The 22,827-nt window shown below is 27.7% G+C and overlaps 4 protein-coding genes across 5 annotated transcripts; 1 reads left to right on the top strand and 3 right to left on the bottom strand.

Moving 5' to 3' along the window:
• Nucleotides 1-7,524: 7,524 nt before the first annotated feature.
• On the bottom strand, nucleotides 7,525-9,612 carry LOC122515688 (sorting nexin-24-like). 2 transcript variants are annotated; one of them, XM_043633091.1, is made up of 4 exons: nucleotides 9,220-9,612; nucleotides 8,749-8,927; nucleotides 8,200-8,393; nucleotides 7,525-8,120 (listed from the first exon to the last, which is right to left on the bottom strand). In XM_043633091.1, the coding sequence occupies exons 2-4, from the start codon at nucleotides 8,899-8,901 to the stop codon at nucleotides 7,958-7,960; spliced, it is 510 nt and encodes a 169-aa protein (XP_043489026.1). In that variant the 5' UTR covers nucleotides 8,902-8,927; nucleotides 9,220-9,612; the 3' UTR covers nucleotides 7,525-7,957. The 2 variants fall into 2 exon arrangements, with proteins under 2 accessions (XP_043489026.1, XP_043489027.1); XM_043633092.1 differs by lacking the exon at nucleotides 9,220-9,612 and adding an exon at nucleotides 9,117-9,213.
• A 93-nt stretch (nucleotides 9,613-9,705) lies between these two features.
• Nucleotides 9,706-11,617, bottom strand: LOC122515687 (GDP-fucose protein O-fucosyltransferase 1). The gene is made up of 6 exons (XM_043633090.1): nucleotides 11,240-11,617; nucleotides 11,036-11,151; nucleotides 10,836-10,959; nucleotides 10,407-10,771; nucleotides 10,098-10,334; nucleotides 9,706-10,020 (listed from the first exon to the last, which is right to left on the bottom strand). Exons 1-6 carry the CDS (start codon nucleotides 11,346-11,348, stop codon nucleotides 9,817-9,819), a joined length of 1,155 nt encoding a protein of 384 aa, XP_043489025.1. The 5' UTR covers nucleotides 11,349-11,617; the 3' UTR covers nucleotides 9,706-9,816.
• Nucleotides 11,618-15,168: 3,551 nt separating this feature from the next.
• On the bottom strand, nucleotides 15,169-19,017 carry LOC122515686 (protein PAT1 homolog 1). The gene is made up of 9 exons (XM_043633089.1): nucleotides 18,874-19,017; nucleotides 18,105-18,293; nucleotides 17,601-18,024; nucleotides 17,421-17,524; nucleotides 16,841-17,331; nucleotides 16,539-16,752; nucleotides 16,257-16,457; nucleotides 15,906-16,169; nucleotides 15,169-15,830 (listed from the first exon to the last, which is right to left on the bottom strand). Exons 1-9 carry the CDS (start codon nucleotides 18,910-18,912, stop codon nucleotides 15,573-15,575), a joined length of 2,184 nt encoding a protein of 727 aa, XP_043489024.1. The 5' UTR covers nucleotides 18,913-19,017; the 3' UTR covers nucleotides 15,169-15,572.
• Nucleotides 19,018-19,799: 782 nt separating this feature from the next.
• LOC122515669 (armadillo repeat-containing protein 6 homolog) lies at nucleotides 19,800-22,805 on the top strand. Its single transcript, XM_043633071.1, has 5 exons — nucleotides 19,800-20,218; nucleotides 20,542-20,873; nucleotides 20,966-21,261; nucleotides 21,416-21,681; nucleotides 21,766-22,805. The coding sequence occupies exons 1-5, from the start codon at nucleotides 20,102-20,104 to the stop codon at nucleotides 22,156-22,158; spliced, it is 1,404 nt and encodes a 467-aa protein (XP_043489006.1). The 5' UTR covers nucleotides 19,800-20,101; the 3' UTR covers nucleotides 22,159-22,805.
• Nucleotides 22,806-22,827: the final 22 nt, after the last annotated feature.

Here is a 22,827-nt window from a genome sequence, read left to right as displayed (position 1 = left end):
GCGTCTCCGTTATTCTGATTTATTTTCCGTGACACGATCGAACGAGCTCTTTAACTCTTTCCCTTTACCTCTTCCATCTTCTGAGATTGTCTCAGTGTATGTGTGTAACCATGAATATATATATATATATGTAGATATGTGTGTGCATATATGTGTATCATCTATATATTATGATGCACGTGTATGTATATACTTGTATCTATGTGTGCGTGTTTCTATACTCGTCCTACGATATATATATATATCGTGTTATACATACACATACATATACACATATATATGAAAAAAATTCAGCGTTTCTTTCCATTGACTCCTACGACGAACGGGGATGAGAAGGAGGAGGAGGAGGAGGAGGAGGAAGAGGAGGTTGTGTAATATATTAAACTTTTAAAGCCACCGATTAACCAACACTGCCGCGTCAATTCTAACGTGCTTTCTAACGAAAACGCGATTTTCACGATAAAAAAAAAACAAGAAGATCACACGATAAAACTAATCGCCATTGTACACACATCACCGATTTATTATTAATTATTGTCATATTGGAAAGATTTTTTAAAGGAGATATATATTATAAAATACGGATACGTGGTTGGAAAAGATAATAAAAAAAAAGAAAAGAAAGAAGATAATAAATAAAGAAAAGTAAGGAAGAAAAAAGGACAGAAATAAGATTTAATCGTGAAGAAAGTGTGCTCGAGTGTGACGTGGAAGTGAATTAAACGAAGGTGAGGTTCATGGGGAACGGGGTGGGGGTTAAAGATTTGTTCTCGAACGATCGATGAACAAAAAATATACGAACAACAAAATATGAGAGAGAGAGAGAGAGAGAGAGTGCTTTAAAAAACTGTGTGTGCCGGATGAAAAAAGGTGACGATAATTATACTGTATTAAAAAAAAAATAAAATAGAAAGGATTCAAAATGAGAGAACAAATGCGAGTGAGAGTGTGCGTGTGTGTGTGTGTGAGAGAGAGAGAGAGAAATAGAAAGCTACATAAGCAATGTAAATACGTAGAAATTGTTTGATTTTATCTTGTAAGATTTGTACTTTTAATTTTTTTTCCTTTTTTAATTTGTATGTTTCTTTTTTCTTTTAAGTTTTGCGTTTTGTATCGACAATTTCCATTAATTATGGGCTAAACTCTCTTATTACTCGTCGTGCGTAAAAATTTATGAAAAATCGAGACTACGCGCGCTATTTAAACTTTATTATTATATCCACATTCTTCATTATCGCGTATAAAAAATAATAATAATAATAATAATAATAATAATAAAAAAGAAATAATAAAATAAGAAAGAAATGTTAAACACACGTACATGCATTTTACCTTTAAATAAAAAGAAAGAAGAATAAAAAATAGAAAGAGAGGGGGAGAGAGAGAAAGAAAAACGAAAACTAAAAAAATGATCTTACAATTTACACGATACACATATATAGAAATGATATACATATATATAATATATATATATGTATACACACATTTTACATACATACATACATACTTACTATACATTTTTTAATTCGCATTAATATAGATATACATTCATTCATAAATACATACATGCAAATACATGCATACATACATATATATACATAAATGCGTTCACACATTTGCGAATACCTACGATAGGTGCATACGAAGTATGATAAAGAAAAGGTGAACACGAGGCAGCTAATTTACATTGTAAAACGTTCAGACTTTTGGCTGAAAAATCTGGAAAAAAAAAAATAAATCCCCACGTGTATTTTCCTTTTTCTTTTCATTTTCTTTTTATTCTTATTCAATTATTATCATATTAGTCATACCCTCGTACCGATTTACTTAACACGATAAGAATTGGCAAATGATTTAGATAATACGATTTTGTTTTATACTTTAAAAAATAAAAGAAATGAGAGAAAGAAAAAGGAATAAGGAAAAAAAAAAACACAACGTGGAAACATCCAACTTAGGTACCTTGCATCAAAATGAGATATAATATATATATATATATATACATATAATGATAATTTTAATTATAATAATATTATTATGAATAATTATAATTGATAATGATAATAGTAATATTAATTGAATTTAATTATTATATATAATAATAATATGATAATAATAATAATAATAATAATAACGCGAAATGGGATGATAATATTTGAACAAATTGTTATACGCTAATAATTTCTAAATTAGTCGACAAAAATCGAGAAAATTACCTATAAATGTAATATGTATACAAAAGGAAAAAAAAAAAGAAACGATTTATTAGGAATGATATTTAAAATATACGAACGATGTAAATAGTATAATTAAAAAAGAAGAAAAAATAAAAGGGGGGAAAAAAATCAGAGATCCATTTAAAGCTGACTTTATTGCGCCCCGAATTCGAATAGGGGGATAGGAACAGGGGGTAGAAAAAATAATGCGAGAAGAAAAGGAAAGGAAAATGCACGGATCTATTGTTCGTTCCATCTCGTCATTGGTTGAATCCTGAAAAACGCGTGTCTTTTTAAAAAATGCATTACTAAAGGTGAATAATATAAAATAATAGAAATTGGAAACTGGGTGTACAACTATCGTAAATTCAATTTTAAATAGAAACAATTTTGTTATCAGATAAAAAACGATTCGATAGGAAATTTTGTAGAACAAAAAGGAAATAGAGAAAAGAAAAAAAGAGAGAGAGAGAGAGAGAGAGAGAGAAAGAGAGATTGTTAAACCATGAAAAGTTAAATGAAAAAAATGTTAGGTTGTTTTTTGGATTGTAACGGTGAAAAAAGAAAAAAAGAAAATAGTGATCGCGTTTTAATTAACTGGCAAAAGAAAGAAAAAAAAAAAATACATTCCATTTAAAAATGCCAGAGGACTGTCGACCGCGTTATTCGAAACAATTTATTTTTATTCTTTTCTTATTAAAAAAAAAGTGAAAAAAATAAGGAACCGTAAAATAGAATAAAATCTATGAACGAAGTTACATAAAAACAACGAGTACACGTCGTGTCCCAACTATACAAAAATAATCAATTCTAACGGAAAGATTTGTGTGTGTGTGTTTTACGAATTTGATTTTCTCTAAAAAGAAAAAAGACAAAAAAAAATAAAGAAAAATGCATACGTAAGATATAAATTACAAAATAATAAAGATAAATCAAGTCGCGTGATTACATTTGTTAGATTTGCAATATCAGATATTGCGTAACGATCCGTGTGCACGATTGTAATCTCATTTCGATCAGGAGGAAGACATGTTGTATCACGTCAGTATCAACAGAACCCCCCCCATATATATACATAGGATTATATATATATATATATATATATATACACACATGCATAGAAATATGTGGATCTATATCAATGCAATGGTGGAACACGATAGAGAAGGAAGGAAAAGGAGGGGAAGGAGGGGGGTGACGGGGTGGTGGCAGTCCAGGCGTACATATTTGCCGTGCCAACGCAATGTGTTTTACGTGTACATAGGATGATAGTCCTAATTAATAACTAGATAGCTATTAGAAAGTCAAATCGCGTTAAATTGGCCGAAAATAGGATCGAGTTGAAATATAGATTAGGTGGTGGGTGGTTGGGTGGTTGGTTGGTTGGTTTGTTTCAAGGGGGAGAGTTAATAATGGGAATGATTTGAATGCAACAAACACGCATAGTTTATACTAACTTATCTCTTGATAAGAAAATCACACAGACACAACATACATATATATATATATATACATACATATGTAATGAATATTTGATACACGAATATAACGTAAAAAGGAAAAAGGGGTAGGGGGAAAGAAAAAATAATGAAATTAATTGAAAATAACAAATGACAAACTAGATCCGCGTTTTCATTGGCGGCTGATATATATACATATATAAATAATTCACGTATGAATATATATATATCTATATAAATAATGATATATATATAAACAGGTTTTTTGTAGATAATTATTCTTCTTACATCATCTTCCGGTAGATAATCTAAACGCATTCTCCAGAACGATTGTACGTATGTATTTTGCGTGAACATTAATTATTATTATTATCATTATCATTATAATATATTATTAATATTATTATTATTATTATTATTATTATTATTATTATTATTATTATATTATTATTATATATTATTATTATTATTATATATATATATCGTGTAAAGATTGATTAACGAAATATAATACATACATGCATAAATATATATGTGAATATTTCGAATCGAAGTTTGTTCGCAACAAAAACTTCGCACAGGTAGGATTTTACTGGTTTAAAAAAAAAAAAAAGAAGAAAGAGAAAATTTAAAAAAATAAAGAAAAATTAAGAGAGAGAGAGAGAGAGAGAGAAAGAGAGAAGTAAATAATTCGCGCGCACGCAGGACGAATTTACCTGAATAATAAGAATTATTAACCTGAACGCGCGTTTTCTTCGTCGTCGTGTCTGTATGTGATGTGCGCGTGTGCTTGTGCGTGCGTACGAATGGATGTGTGTGCGTGTGTGTGATGTATACATAAATACATACATATGTACCTTCCTTCTTTTTTATTTTCGTTGTAATTTTAATTAATATTTTGTATTGTTTTCTTTTGACTGCGTGCGCATCTACCACGTATAAAACGCGTGCGTAAACAGGTAACTACTAGGATAAAAAAAACATTTAATTGCATAGAAAACATTTTGTTTCGATGTAATCGATGGATTAAGAAAGAAAGGGAAAAGAAAAGGAATAACAATAATTAACAACTATACGACAACAATTTTTCGTAATCGGATTAGTTAACAAAAAAAAAAAAGAAACAAAAATAAGAATTCTTTCTTTTCTTTTTTTCTTACCCTCGTCTTTCTACTTAATTTCAATTGTTGTATAACTTCATTTTTCATCTTACAACTCGAATCAATTATCGAGAAAAATCACACGACTTTATCGTTCGTACGAAGAATATTACAAAATAAATAAATGAATAATAATAATAATAAAAAAAAGGAAAACGTCGTTCTCTCCATGTAAAACGCGCACTGACCAGTAAAAAATGTTTTTCCTTTCCGTATAAATTTAAGCTTACATTGCGAACTTCTGTAATATGTATATATATATTATAAGAAAAATAAATGAATAAACTATAATAAAATAAAATAAAACAATATTATATATATATATATATATTAACGACGAGGTAGGAAATGAGAAAAAGAAGAAAAACAGAAAATCTATACTTTTAGAAACCGCAACGGATAAAAAAATATGCGGATTACGATAAGAACAGATCAATATTCCAAAGTCTCATAAGAATACTCAGAAATAAATAAAATAATAATAGTAATAATAATAATTATTATATCGCGAGAGATAATACTAATACTAATAATAATAATAATAATTACGAAATTTAAAAAAAGAAAAAAGAGATGAAGAAAAGGAATAAAAAAAACAACTCCGAATTGTTTTATTAAAAATGTCGTTCTATGCCGCAAAAGAAAACATAAATAAATAAAATAAAATGAAATGAAATGAAATGAAATAAATAATTAAAAACGATAGAAAAGAAAAGAAAAAAAGAAAAGGAAAAAAAAACGCGATAAGCCCCATCGATGCTGCCGTACGAATACATAATAATAGTTAAACAAACGCCAGTACGTAGTAATTAATAATAATAATAATAATAATAATAATAATAATAATAATAATAATAATATAAAACGCGAACGAAAGAGAGAAAGAGAGAGAGAGAGAGAAAAATATAGAAATACATAAGTAGTTTTTAAGCCGATCTTTTTGAATTAAATGTAATACCTAATATCCTCGAAGGATATTTTTATTAATTATAATAGTTGCAACCAAAAGAGAAAGAGAAAGAGAAAGAGAGAGAGAGAGAGAGAGAAAAAAAAAGGAAAAATAAAGAAAGCAAGAGAAAGATAGGGAAAAAAGATTTGTTTGAAAAAATGGCTGACTCGAAGAGATAATAAATAAATACACGAATATAATACATAAACGAAGATATACATATATACATGTAGATACAGGTGTCTGTCAAAATTCGATACCAGAATATGGAACCGTTTGTGTCCCGTCCCATCCCCCTCCCTTCTCCCTTCTCCCTTCTCTCCTGGATATTGAAAAGAACAATTTTTAATCGCAATTTCATTTTGAATAGAATCAATCGTACATTATTTTTATTCGAAAATACGCTCAACGAACATCAGACACATTTTTGAACAAGACTGAGGAGGAAGAGATTTAAAACTCTTGTATATAGATTATTATATACATATACATCCGATGCACACGCGTGCATAATAATAATGACGATGATAATGACGATGATGATGATGATAATGAATTTGATAAATAAATAAATTGTTTACGTAAGAACAGAATGAATATACATAATATATGTATAATTATCGACTAAATTCAATTCGTTGATGATATGTACGTTAAATAACAATGACTATGATGATGCTAATGATTATTATTACGATAATGATCATAATGATGATAATGATGATAATGATTATGATAATGACGATACACACCGATGAGATTGAGAGAAAGTTAGGCGCGTGTAAAGAGTATGGAATAAAATCCTGTATATATATATAATACACACGAATCAAGGTACTACCGCGATAAATTACTACCGCTATCACGGCCTTATATATTTCTTAAACGAAATGGTGAAAGAAAATCTTTCGTAGTCCCTTTGTTATTCGGATTAACAATTTACGAATGGATGCTCATGTTTTTCTTCTTTCATTTAAATACGTATTTGTTTATTAAAGTTTTCAAAAAGATCATTTTGATTCTATTTTTGGTTCTCTCTTTTTTTTTTTTGTCTTTTTGTATTAATTCCAATTTTTCCTCTCTTCATCGAAAACGAATTCAAATTTGAGATATACCAATTGATAGGAATGTTCGAAAAGGAAAATGCTTTTTCTCTTTTCGTGAAAGAAATCAACCTAATATATTGGCCAGAATTCGAGAATTAAAATCTATAGAAAAAATTGCGTTCCTCGGTGAAGGATGCGTTAACAATGAATATAATTAATATTTCGATGAGTATTTAAAATAAGAAATGGCATCTGTGGTAATTGATTGTTTTTCTATTGTATGTACTTATCGTTCGATATCTAATGTTCAAATGAGTCATTCATTACGTATAGATTAGATATATACATATATACACATATTATATATAAATATATTTAAAGTTGCGTGCCGTATTCCGAGCGAATTTAGCGAAATGGCAATGTTTAGGGGAAGAATAATATAAAAAAATTAAAATAAATAAAATAAAAAAAAAGATTTTTCAGAGATGGATTTCGATTTAGCCGTGATAATAATTCGATATTTCGATGGTAGTAATCGCCATAATAAATACAAGATTAAAAATACAGCATTAAGATCTGCTTTACAGATTCGCAACATTTACGATCCAGGTATTCATACGATAATTGCATTAAAATAAATGTCACGAATAATGTAAACTTTAAACTAATGAGATGAAATAAAAAGGACGATGATTCACGTATTCCAGAAAATATATTTTCTTACATTTTCACAGCCTCAACGGCAATCGTACAAAACGTTTTATTTTTCTTCTTTAAAAATAAAGACTTTCTCATTACGAACAGTTATCAAACTTTAGTATATATTTCAATTACGTTCTCGGTTGTCGATATAAGTATCTCAAAAGTTTCTTATCTTTTTTCCCTTTCTTATTAACATGCTTCATAGAAGCTTATATAATTTTTTTTATGCACGCTAAGGCATATTTGATAAGCTACATTTCGTTCGTATTAAATTTTATTTCAAAGCATTTGTATATATGTGTATATATATCACAAGACCCTTGATTCATTAATATTTAATATACCCTCATAATTTCTTTTTTTCGCATCGACTTTGCAAAATACAAATAACTTCCTCGATTAGAGTAAATTCATAAATATACGTCTAGGATTTGTACAATCCTAAAAGAACACCGTTGGTTACGATATCAGGCAGATTGGTATTTTTATTAACTTGGACGTATGGATCACGATGAAAAGTTAATACAGGATGATGTCCCAACGAACTCGGATGAACATGTCCCAAATCATTGGTTTGCTTTTGCCCTCTAAAAAGAATTCATTAATATAAAAATAAAAAGATTATTGGACGCTTCGACGGATAATATTTCTTATAGAAATATTCACTTTTTGTCTGATGCATTCGATGAACGACCTTCAATACCTAAAAAATTAAGCACCTGTTGTTTCGCAACTGGAAGTTTCAACATTTTCTGTATGTACACCTCTAATGCCTCACGCCTATATTCAAGCACTTTTGGCTGAGAGTTCCTTACTCTTTTCGGTGGAAATGGAGCAATATTCGTGCTATCCTTTTTCAGCTACGTACAATAATGAAAGAAATAATTATATACGTACCTTAAAAAACTAAGATTACAAACATCCTTTACACATAAAAAGGAACAAACAAGCTTATAATATTTAGTTAAATCATACAGAAAATACATAGAAAATATACAGTTGTATAAATAAAAGTAAAATAATAATAATAATAATAATAATAATAATAAATTAATTATGTAATTATTCTCTCTCAATGTGTATATACTTCAAATTTGATTCCATGATGTGAATCATAACCATGAAAAAATTAAACATACATAATATATGTATGTAGATATGTGGAAAAAAAAACAAATAAAGAGAAAGTGAAAAAATAATAATTAAAAAACATACCGTACGATGTAACGAGCTAAATTCGCTATACCTTCTCTCGCTGAAATATCGAGTGCCACTGTCCGTCTCGAATAATTCGACACAATAAACATAATAGGACCTGCCATGCGATACCTCGACCAAACGGTATCCGTTGATAAACGCTTGATACATTGCATCGCTAATTATTTTCTAATAACCTAAAAATATGGGTAAAAAAAAAAATTTGTTGGTTAATTCAATTCATTTTAACATTGTTTATCTTAAATAATCAAGTATATATGTATATTAATATTCATTATCTCGTAACTCTCTCTCTATAGTGTGTGTGTATGTTTTTTTTTTAATTAGATAATAAACGTATGATTCAGAAACATACATCCACTCACAATATTTACGCGCAACATTATGTTTAGGATTATTTTTGGAACGTTTCTCGACCAATGAAAAATGCAAACTTTTAAGAGATTATAGAAATTATTCAAACCTTACCCGACAATACTAGCTATTTATCTCTCCTTAGATTAAATTGTAACACATACGAGTGACGAGCCATATCCAATCTGTAAAAAGTTGTTGCTCGCAAAGAATACTGCGTTGCAAGTATTCACGCATGCGCACTCGTTATATTTTATGACGCGAATTTTTTAAACTACTTTAAATTCTCTTTTTTTTTATACAAAGTATAAGTAACTTATTACAAAATATTTATTAACAAGATGATTATGAAAGATGCACAAATTACTTATTACGTATAAAATTAAAATAAATATTTTATATTATTGATAGTTATGAATTGTTCATCATAATTATTCTGATGATCTTTCTGGTGGTAATTTCCAATAAATATGTCGGATGTATGCGCATGCGTTAAATTCAGTGGCGCGCCTTATAAAAACTATTACAAAGTACGATGATTAAAATATTCAAATTATTTCATATTTCTTTGTTTTATAAATACGACGAATGGTATAAAAATTATTATTATGCAACTTTTATTAAAAAAATGTATATAAAACAGTTCAGAAACTTTTACTACTGCCCATAATCTCAAAATAAATATTTTGAGTGTTCTTTTTAAATTATTTATTATAATTCTTCGCGAGAGATAGAAGACGATGATCTTTCTGGTGGAAAGCCCCAAAAATATGTTGGATAGCCTTTAACTTCTCTTTCTCTTGCTACGAAAGCTGAAAATGAAGATATACAGTTTCCAATAAAGTAATTCGCTCTTCCTAAAATAGCTAAATCTACATGAGGAGAAACTGGATCTGGTTGTCGAAAAACTTGCACCTGTAATCAAAGTTTGTAAACAATTAAAATAAAATAAAGATCGAAAGATAACACCGTAGAAAATTTGTTTGTTGTACCTGCATGCGCGCTAAAGAATTATTAAGCTCATCAATCATATAATTATTGTCAGAAGCAACAAATATTGATCTAACTTCATTATTATTTCGAATAATACGTTTAATGTGTCGTAGTATCACATTGAAAGATGGTAAACACATTTCAGTCGTTGCTTTACCTCGTTCATTACGATATCCTAAACATTGAGGTGCAGCGAATAAATTTGGAGTCATTGAAGTATATTCACAAGCACGCACCTATGCAAAAGTATAAAGAATTTAACTTAGAATATCTGATTTTGATAGTACAATGTAAAAATAATATAATACCCAGTCAATTCCATTACGTAAATGAATTCCTATATATGCTCCCTTAGGTAAATTATTTTTCACAAATGATTTTGCTTTTCCTTGTATCGATTCATTCCATTCTAAACACTTATGTAACTCCTTGTTTTCAAATTGTACAGGAAAGCTTGCAGGTGCACCCGTAAATGCTATTATTGGCCATACATTAGATGGATACTTTTGTTTCCATTGAGATGCCATATCAGTATGATACACATCGTAATGTAATGGACCATAAAATTCTGACTTTACAAAATCTATGTTATAGGTATCCCAAAATGGACCAAATGGATTACCTTCCTTAGCATTACAAGATTCACCTTTGCCACGTGCAGAGTAACAAAATGCTAGAAAAGAATGTAACTTAAAGATATCGTTTTAATCATTCTGTTTTTAAAATTGAAAACTTACATACTCTTTCCTTTAGCGGCCATATCGTTGGAGCCAAATTATCCATAAAGTCATGCATCAACATCGTCTTGTGACATTCTTGTAGTTTTGAAACGTTGAAATAGGTATCGAAAGGAACTTGTATCTAGGTAGAAGATAAAAAATATTTTGTAAATATACTATTCTAATTAAATATGTATAATATATATTCAAGAACTTACAGATCTTGTTTCTCCTGTTCTATATTCAACCCATGGTGGTAATACTAGTGTACGATTCAAAGCTTTAGCAAAACCTAGTGCACCAAGAAAATGATCCGCTTGATTTCCAAATCGACCTGACATAAAAGATATAACATAATTATAGTAAATGATAAGGGAATAAATTTTAAAAAGAACAATGTATTAAACAATATCAAATCTTACCCATACAAGGACAATAAAGAATATATCCATTAATATCAACGTCAAAATCTTGACACTTTACATTGAAAATGGTTATTAAAAATACAATCAAATATAAAAATCGATGCATTATTGTTTACATTCAAGTATTTTATCTATAAGATAAGAATTCAAAAAATTGTTTATTTACTATTCAGTAGCAACAATCAATTTTTATTAAATGTATAGAGAGTTCGTGTATGATCAGCTGATTGGTTGAATGGAAATGTAGAAACACAGCGCCAACTAGTGGATGTAAGAGTAACAAAGTTGCTTATTGTTGAAAAATGCGCGAATTTTTAAAATTATATTAATTTTATTGTTAATAAATGTTTTGTTTTATTATAAGTATGATTCATTGTAGGATAATATGTTATAAGTGAAATTGTTAATTCAACATTTAAATAATTGCTATTTTATTTAATAATTGATTAAAATGTATGATAGATTATACTTTTAAAAAATTACAAGAATTAGATTTATAGAATTAATTATCTATATCGGTTATATTTATCTTCACATCGTATTGATTAATTTTTATTTATCGTTTTCGATATCATTAATGACTAAACAGAATAACAAAATCACATTATAGAATGCAAAACATTTATTTAAGACTTTGATTTCAAATTAGGTCAATTCTGTACATACACAACAGCTACAAGTATCCTTCTATACTGTATAATAAATTTACAGATTTATCTCAGTTTTTTTTTCCCCATGTACAAGAGTACCATGTACATTAAGTATGTAATACATGCATAATATATGTAGTAAACTATATAAGGATCTCTTGAGAGACGTTAAAATAACGATCCTTAGTTTTAGGGTTCTATTACAATCATTTCGTTTAAACAGAATAAACATAGTATTTCTATAAAAATATATCTTTAAGTAAAAATCAAACGCAAGTCTCTTTTCCAATTCAACCATTTTAGCTAGTTTACAAGAAGACATTATACATCTTTTTTTCTTTTACTTTATTTTTTATTCTTTTATTCTTTTTAAATTCTTTTTATTAATCTTTTCCATTCTTTAGTATTTAGACAAAAAGAGAGCTATTTGATTTCTTGCAACGTACTTGCGATCTCGAACGTGTTATAAGGCATGTATTAACAAAAGCATTTAATTAATTGGCATTATAAAATTACTATTATAGAGATGATATATAATTATTATATATTCTTTTCATTTCACATATTAGTAAATTTAAACAGACATGTACTGTTATACATATGAGCATGTATGAATTTCTAGCTTTATTACCGCACCTTTAACAATAATATGTTAGATGCATAATAGCTTTGGAACGAGATTTAAAATAATGACAAAAAGTATTCTTAAAATTATTAACAATAATTAATAGTAAATAAATATTCATGCGATTTTACGCTGAATAAAAATGTATATATATATATATTATATATATATATATATATATTTAATAAAAAGATATTTTTATATCGATACATCATTTTGATAGAATCTCTTTACAATCGCGAAACTGTTCCATTTATATTCATACAAGCTCGTATTTAAACAGTATATTAATAATTAGCCTCATCGTCCTATTTGTTTTAAACATATGTATAAATAGGTCGATTTGAGGCATTTTAAAACTTAATTTTGAAACAATACCTCATTAATAATTTCATATAACTTAAGTATCAGTCGAACCATCGTAATCTAATGCAAGTCCTAACACAAATATTTTTATATTACTACAATAATAAAATTTTATTTATTTAAAATCTTTTACTTGATAGCAGACATATATTATATTTGCAGTGAGCTATTTCTCAGCTCACAGCAGCCCAGTTACGTGATAAGAAGAATGTAGTGTAACTTTTGGGCTAGTTAGGACTCGTATTGGTTTTGAGATAGTTCTAAAGATATTCTTAAATTACTCATAAAACATATAATTTTTTTTTCTTTCTTTTTTTATATCAAATAGTATCATGTCTTCTACCAAATAAATTTTGTGCATTAAGTATTTTAATAATATTATATTCCTACTTATTGAAAATAAAAACCATCATAGTAGCAATGGTCATAACATAACGCATAACATTAAAGCAAAGTTTTAGTTGTGACAAAAGATCGCATATAAATGAATGATCGCTTATCGTGATGTGATACAGAGTTTTCCATTCAAATATATAATTATTAATTCTTATGTTCATAATGTACACGTGAAATTCCTAATGCAGAAATGAATGAAATTCATTGGAATATTTAGGTATGAATTAGATTCATACTTAAATATATGAGCATATATATATTTATGTATATATATATATAAATATAAAAGAAAAAATGATGAAGCTCGAAGTAAGAGCTATTCATTCAATATCTGCGATAAATTCAAATCTCAAATACATCATTTGAAACTTGTCATATATACACAGATAAAAATTTAGCAAGTATAATTATATATTACAATGAAATCATATTTATCATCTATTACTATACTTAAAAAGGGCAGTATTGCGATACAGTGCTCTTCTACATTATTAATTCAGTTTACATGCTTCCATAATTCAATTGAATTAACTACATCTTTACAACTCTGTTATTAAAATTATAAAATAACAAGATTATTATTACTATTATTATTATTATTATTATTATTATTATTATTATTATTGTTAATTTTTTTTCTTTTTTGTAAATTTTTCAAACCTTTTTTGCAAAATAATGCAGTATCATATTATGAAGAGCGAAAAGCAAAACTTTTCCGCGTCCAGTTACAAAATATATGAAGGCATTCATTCATCAGCATTCCTCTATGTACAAGCTAGACGTACATAAGGTTACATTGTATTAATGTATGTATAATGCAATAAAAAGTAATCAACTTACATCATGTACTAAAGGCCATGTCATTATATAGTTTACATTTTTTAGATTCCTATAGTATTGCAAATTCATTACGATGCAAATTGTAATTACTCCTTATTAAAGTGATTACAAATTTTGTCCTAAATAACATTTACTTAAAAAAAGGAAACAAACATTTTCTAAGTAGACGCAACTAGAGCAGGTTTAACATTATCACATGTTTATTTTGGAACTTACGGAAGATAAATTTAATATTTTAGTTTGATCAACTGAATTATAATTCAAACATACATATATATATATATATATATATGTATATATAATGCTCCAAGTGTTTAATAATTTGATTTTAAAAAAATACATTTTGTTAACGTGTGATAAGTTTTTGCATAAAGCTGAGCATCTAATTTCTATTTTAACTACATACATTAATAACACTGAAATTTGTATGATATTGTAACGGATAAGTAATGCTGACAAAAATATATTTTAAATTAAGCCAAAATGTGGCCTATAATCTTAACAATACAGATCGGAATCTTCATATTCTTTCAATTGATACAAGTACAACTATCATTGGTTTTAAATTTTGTTTTAGTACTACTATGAAACATTCAAATAAATTAAGTTGGAAATTAATTATTCCTGATGTTCCTGATAGGGGAAAAAAAGGAAAAATAAAAGAAATAAATAAAATTGATGGCTCCTTAACTATAAATTTATAATTTCAAATTTATAAAATATAATGACATGCAAATATACTAAGTCATAACATAAATAAGTTTGCTTATATATTCGCTTTAAATTAGAAAATGTTTATATTTAAAACCGAGAACTTATTTTAAAATGTTAATTAATTATTAAACGTTATACCAATGATATTAGTACTTGTGTTTTCGTATTACTTATCATTTGAATAAATCACAAAATTTATATTTTTGTTATAAATAACAAAGAATGATTACTATAGGAAGATAATGTGCAATATGGATTACACTAGATACAAGTTTTACATGTAGCTTTTCGACACAAAAGGAAGTAACTCATAGCAGAAATAAAAGTTATAGAAGTTGAAGTTAGATTAATTTCTATTCTTATTATAGTTTAGTTGAAATATTACAAAAATGACAACAATATCTTCTCTTGCAATTATTGAACAAAGTTACATATACAGTATAAATATATAAAATTCAAAATTATTCGATTTAAAATCTAATATAAGACAAATGTTTAAATTGTTATACACCTCATAATATTTCTCATATAAAATTGTTTTCTATCATGTAAAACTATAGTATCCAGTATTATTATGTTTTTCTCCTTTCTTCTTTTTCCGAATATATTCATAGAGGTAATAGATACTTTAATAAGATTAATAACTAGAATAATAAAATATTCTGCGTGTCCATGTTGTTACTTTTTGCATTTTAAAAAACAAACTTTTAGAGAATTGTCAAAAATAAGTAATATCACACTATCGTGAAGAGTTGGCATCAGTTAACAAAAGTTCTAACGCGCTGTACCTGTCAATTCTTAAATTTAAAATCCGTCTCAAGTGTTGATTAAGTGTACTCGCAGCAACTGGTTGACAAGGAGTTACACAAGGTGGTGTATCACCAATTAGTTCAGCAAGAGTTATTATAAAATTGGACCAATCAGAAGATAAAGTTTCATTTGTAGGATTTAACTTTTCTGCATGTTCCAAAAATGCGGCTAATACAGATACACCAAACTAAAAATATATAATGAGAAAAGTTTAGTTTTTAATTTTATTACAAATGCAAAGATATTGATCTTTTACGCTTACCTTGTTTACAACAGCAAAAACTAAACTATTATTTTTCACAGGTTGATTAGCTGTTTCAGATAATGCTCTTGTTAGTCGAAGTACTGTATTAAAATTCTGTACACTATCAAGCCACCTTCGAAACTCGGGATAAAAATTTGTCAATAAATGTGAGTCTCTACGACCAATAATTGCTAAACTTCTTAATATACAGGCCCATAAATTTTCCAATTGGCTACTGTATTCGATTACATTTATTAGAGGTAAAAATCTCAATAGCAGTGTCTAGACAATAAAATCAAATATTATTTTTACTAATTAATTCAATTTAATATAACAAATAATGATATTATTAACTATTGTAATATTTACCTTTCCTTTACGAATACTAAGCATACTGGCTATTTTGTCATCTTGTATTAACTGAGAAATAGAAGTCCACATCATAGAAATTAATTCAGCACCTGTTTTTTTAACAGTGTTTGTTTCTGTTTCACTTTCTTGTTGCTGTTGTTCCGAAAGCATAGCTAAAGGATTATTTATATCTTCAATTTTTAACAGTATTGTATACATCTGTAAATTGATAATAACAATAAAAGATAGTTAGTCTTCTGAGAAATCTTTTAATCCAAAATAAATGATAGTAATTCATACCCTTTCAATTTCAAGGAACAATTGTCTCGTTTTTTTAGTGTCTTTTTGTTGAGATTGTAAAGTTGAATGCGGATCACTATTGGGAACAACATCCATATCAATAATTTTACGAGGTGCTGTAACACTACTGAATTGCAGCTTCCCTAATGAATTCTCAAACTGTGCTGGGATATATACAACTTTTGATGCAACATGTTGAGGTTGATCACGATTTCTAGAAACAAAAATAAAAGGAGAATTAAATAGTGAACAATTAAAATCAAAATACACACTTATACAAATTATATGTATTGAGATCGTACCTAGAATCTTTTTGAAATCCGTTATTGTTATTATGTTTTTTATCCTTCTGTTCTTGATTAGCGTTTAATTTATTTTGTCTATCACAAAATACAGTATAATAATAATCATCAACGTATGGTTGATTCGTATTTAATTGGAGCAATTGGATATTGATTAACCACTGTTTTTCTCTGCTACTCATAAGACCAGCATATTCGTCATATTCTCCAGAATTATTAATGCCATTTATTCCTTGAGGATGATTATGATGTTGATAATGATAATATCTTTGATTATTTCTATCATGATTACGATGAAGATATTGATTATTCTTAAAAAATGGTTGATGATTCCCTTGTTCATTGGAATAAAATAATCTATTCTGGTTCCTTTGATTTACAGGATGTGGAAAAGAATGTTGTTGACCAACTTGATTATTTGGAAATGGAGGCATCATTGGATGATCTTGACGAAGGAATTGTGGAGGTCCTAAATTAGGATGAGGCGGATGCTGTAACATATTATTCATGTTTATCAAATATTTTTTCATTTCTAATCCTTTAAATTTATAATAAATTAAAAATTGTCAATTCTACTTACATGAAAATTACTTGTAAATGGTCCATGAATTGGCTGTCTTTGTACTCCTTGCGGTAGCATAACATGTGGTGGTAATGGATATCGCAATACGTTACCCGGTTGATCTAGAAAAAGAAAATCAATTAAAAAACAAAGTTCAAGAAGCATAAATGTATTTTAATTAAATTGAAAAATATTTACTAGGTAATAATCTAGGATGTTGCATGAATTGTGGTGAATGTGGTAATCTTAGATTTGGTGGCATCATAATAGGATGTGGACCGGGTAGACTCAATCCTGGTGGAAATCGAGAGGGAGCTAAGCCATTGATTTGAAGTTTATCATTTATCGACAAAGCATCAAATATAAATGACCCATCCGTCTTTTGTTGTAGTTGAGTTGGTTTTATAAGACCGGGTGGAGGTCTATTAGCGATAAGACCTCTTTCCAATTCTTCCACTGTACATACATTTTTTAAAGTAGTTGCCAAAGAAGGAGGTGGTCGAGGTTTAGGTAATGGTATAATACTAGGACTATCCCATACGCCTGGCTTAGGTACAATTCCTTCTTTTTCATCTAATACTAAATGCGATAAACTATCTTCGATGTTAACACTGATACCATTCTACAAAAGAAAATTTCAAAATATATATTTTCATATTCCTTATTTTTTAGTTTCAACAAATAAGTAACTGTAATAGAAACCTTCTTATCCGGAACACTTTTATGCTGCGGCCTACTAGATTCTGTAATTTCTGCAAGTTTCTCATGATCTTTTTCCCAATCTCCAATGGTAGCCTCCGAACCAAAAGTTTCATCGTTCAATGCATCATATTCCTCCTCACCAAAATCTTCTTCTTCCAAAGGACAATCAAGCCCATCTTCTAAACCATCCTAATTGAATAAAGATACAAATTTACCTCTGCATATTACCATATAAAGTAAATTTTAGTAAATTTAAAATCTAGGAAATATATATATATATACACATATACATATATATATATATAACATATATATGTACACACGCACAAATATATATATAAAAATTAGGAAAGTAGGTGAGAATTAAAAATAAAATCTGAAAATAATATCTTTTATATAAATGTTCGATGTTAATGACCTTTTAGAAGAATGAAACGGAAGTGAGGTTAAAGTATATATCTTATCGATCATTTACGAAACGAAATCATGCGAGTTTTTTTCAAAATTTATACCGCGTAAAATAGATCACTAACAAAGAGCTATGTTTCAATATAATATGGTAAAATTTTACGAAAAATAAATATTATTTATAATCATAATAATAAATATATCATATAGAAGACTGAAAAAAAAGAAAAAAGATACATTTCTACCGCGACGCGCCTGTTTATTAAAAAAGATTGAGCCCGCACTACCGGTTATGTGTCGTTTATTTATCATACGAATAATATATAGTTTTAGTAAAATAATTAAAGTAAAGTGTACTTACTAAAATCGTAGTGTCGAAACCGAAAAAAGAGTCTGCCATTTGTTGAAATTAAATATACAAAATGACATGTTCTGATGAAACGTCAAGTCCTCCAAGAAGCATCAGCTGTCATGGCGGCTAGGTTATAAATTTCGGCTATGTGTTACAGATGGCACCTCTATCGTAAGCATGGGTACCAACTTATTCTAATTAAACTTTGATAATAAAAATACTGAGCATGTGATTGGCTATACATTCGTTTCGTTGTAGTGGTATTGGAATTTATGATTTTTGTAATTGTCCATTTTAAATTGTACGAGTTATGGCGCCATAAAAGTATAAGATATTTGTCCAATCAAAAAGTATAATAAAAGAAAAACTAAATATAATTTATAAAATATTATAATCGACTACTTATTGAAATAAAAAATATTATACAATAAATTAGTATTATACAATATATTTTATATATGAATAAATGTTATCAATTATTTTTCTATTATATCGTATAAAAACATCCAATCAGATCAATTACTGGAAAAAATTTCTATGAAAAATAGGAATTTTAGACCAAGATAACACGAAGTTTAAGGAGGTGACAGATATTTTGTTTCCTAAAAATTCACTATCATATTTATTATTAATACACATTATACATTATTTTGTATAACCATATGTGTCTTATTTATACGTATCCATTTGAATAATATTTTTGTAATTTAAATTAAATGCTATTTAAAACTAGGGAATTTTTATTTGATTTAATAAATTTTTCTAAAAAAATAATTATATATAGGGAAAATTATAGTTTTATAAAAGCTTCTGTTTTTTATTGGATCCTATAATTCATTGTAATCAATTTGATTTAATTGTTCAATAAGTATTACTGTATTTTATTATTGAGGTATAAAACTTTAAACTATTGTGCATATAAAAATTATTAAAAAAAACAAAGAAAGAAATTGTGGTACAATTTTAAAATATAGTGTAGTAAAAAAAGAAAAGAATATAATGATCTAAAGTTTGCTTTTTTGTCTACTAGAGTACCACATAGATAAACTAGAGTACTGCAGTATTCAATCCATAGTCCATTCTATGTATCGATGCAATATTCTTTGGAAATGACAGATATCTTCTCTTTGTTATTACTAGTACCAAGTTGATAGAAGTACAACTCGTTCTTCTGAGAACAGTAATCATTTCCATATATAGAAAATTAGGGCATTTAAAGACTTCAAAATCATTTATCATGGTCCGTGTAATAAGTCAAGAAACTTACGATGAAGCTGTTAACGAAAATATCGAAGTATTTTCTATGTCACCCGAAGAAGCTATTCAAGAAACTGTAAAACAATTTGAATCACAGGTATTTTAAATGTCATTTATTTTGTTATCTTTAAGATAAGATATGATTAACGAAAAATATCTTCTTACTTACTTTATCATTCTTATAGATTTATTAATAATATTATAGAATTTTTCATTGATAAATCTTCAATGATGTTAATTTAAAAAATGAATTTGTATTATACATATAATATGTCGAAATAATCTATGTATATATTGAAACTATATTGTTAATTAGAGTATGTCACATAGTTTATTTTAATTTGTTCTCATTTATTTTATACACCATTACATAAGAAGAAATTATTTTGTAATAGATTTTTATCTATTTTTTTTTTCTAGGGTGTGGATTTAAGCAATGTTATTAAAGATTTATTAATAACACAGGACCACGATTTAATATTGACTTACCTAGAACAGCTCAGATCAGCTCTGACAAAAAAACATTATGAAAGAATTCCTCAGGTGCTCGATAAACTTACTATTGAATTGGACAAGGATATTGCTCGTAGAGTGTATGCTGGAAAACAGGGCTGTTATGGTGTTTTACTTAACATTATGAAAAATTGTGAATACGACACATTGATACTTAGATCTACACTTAAAACCATTACCTCATTAATGACTGGTAATCCGGATTTATTGGATGACAAAGGTGTTTCTATTCAAATGGAGTAAGTTAAATATTTAATCTTATTTGTTGTATTAGTTTACATAGATTATGTAATACTTATAACAAAGAGAAATTATTTTTTTTATTGTAAAGAATCTTGGACAAGCAGAGGGACAAACTGGTGTTGCAATGTTTGTTACGTTGGATAAGAGAATGTTGTATAAAACACGAAGCAAATAGACAAAACATATTCAATGCTCATATCTTTAAAAGACTTAAGAAAATATTAACTCGAGATGATGCGACAGCATCTGAAGTACGAGATGCATGCTCTGTACTTAGAGCACTTGTACTAGATGATGATATAAGACACGAATATGGAAAAGCACACGAACATGCAACAGTTATGGCAAGGGGTGCATTGGATGTACTTACTGGATTGTTGTCCAGTAAATATTATATGTTACTGTTTGGTTTTTATATATTTTTAAAAAATTAAATTTAGACAATTAAACGACTATACGTCAATGCAAATTAATATAGATATTTAAATATACTTTTGCATGTCAAAGGTACATGCGTATCTTCTTTTGTTTCATATAGAATTCAAAAACGAGAAAGCTGTAATGGGTGACGTTATGATCACGCTTGCTTCGTTGATCGTAAGAAATGAATTCTGTCAGGACGTTACAGATGCGGGTGGTTTAAAATTTGTTCTAGATGTTATCATTAATTATCCCGATTCAGAGAAACTAAATTGGCAAGCTTTGAAATTATTAAAAGCTCTCGCAGGTAACGACGATGTGAAATCACAAATAGTGATTGCAGGAAGTGCACCTTTGATTGTTTCTGTGATCAGTAGGTTTAAGGTAAATATCTTGAATGATATTAATTATTATTATTTATTATTATTATTATTATTGTTATTATTATTATTTCTATCAAATTTATAGAAATCTGAATCAATTGTTTCTGCTGGACTTGCATGCATCTCTGCATTAACATTAAGAAGTTCATCTAATGCAGGAGTATTCTACGATTGCGGATCAGTGAGCATAATTATCGACGCTATGAAGAGCTATCCTAAAAGTATTAATGTTTTGAAGCAAGCAGCTTGGACGATAAGAAATATGTCTGTAAGGAACAAGATGGAATGCCACGAATTTATTGGTTACGGTGTTGAAGATATATTAAAGAGTGCTCTTGTAATGCATGGGCCTAAGTTAGAAAATGATATTAAAGCTGCCTTAAGAGATTTAGGATTGAAGGTTGAATTAAAAGAAAGGTGGACTGGCAAGGGTGCCAAGTTGAATAGCGAAGCAGATAAACGACCTGCACATGAATGAATAAAATATCTTAGAAGAGATTTTTGAAAAGGTTGTAATAACAATTTAACAATTGAGATTATTACGTTCGTTAAACCTTATATCTACTAACAATAGTATTTAATATGACTGACTCAGAAACTTGAATATTTGCATTTACGCAATTTTTATGTCGATCCGATCCTTTGTATATTTTATGTTATTTTAACACATCTTTTTAACACTACACTTGTATATTATATTAATAAATAATAAATTTTTATGTTTATTACATAAAGTGTTGTTACGTTAAAACGTTTTGGAAATTTGCAATATTAGTGTGATATATGTGTATGTGGTAAAATGTAATCAGTTTAAGTGAATTTAGTTTATTACAAATATTTTTGTATATAATTATGGAACACTTGTAGATTAATTTAATTTTTTAAATCTACAAAGGAGTAACACCGATTCTCATGCCAAACAGACGAACTGAAATTTTCAAACGTACAACTAATATCAATTTTATTGTGTCAGTCTGATACTCTCCTTTGTAATTCCTTGTATAATACCTTTGCTTGCTGAACATTATCACGATTTCCAAAACGTAGAGGAAAACTTGATTTCATTATAATTAAACGAACACTGTTTCAATGTACAAAATAAATGGATGTATTCGTTCGAGAAAATCTTTGAAGAAGAATACGACAA

This window comes from Polistes fuscatus, unplaced genomic scaffold (genome assembly GCF_010416935.1).
Source record: "Polistes fuscatus isolate 324 unplaced genomic scaffold, CU_Pfus_HIC Scaffold19, whole genome shotgun sequence".
In the NCBI taxonomy this organism is placed as follows: domain Eukaryota; kingdom Metazoa; phylum Arthropoda; class Insecta; order Hymenoptera; family Vespidae; genus Polistes; species Polistes fuscatus.
The sequence above is the reverse complement of the archived record's forward strand: the minus strand, read 5'-3'. Positions and strand labels throughout refer to the sequence as shown.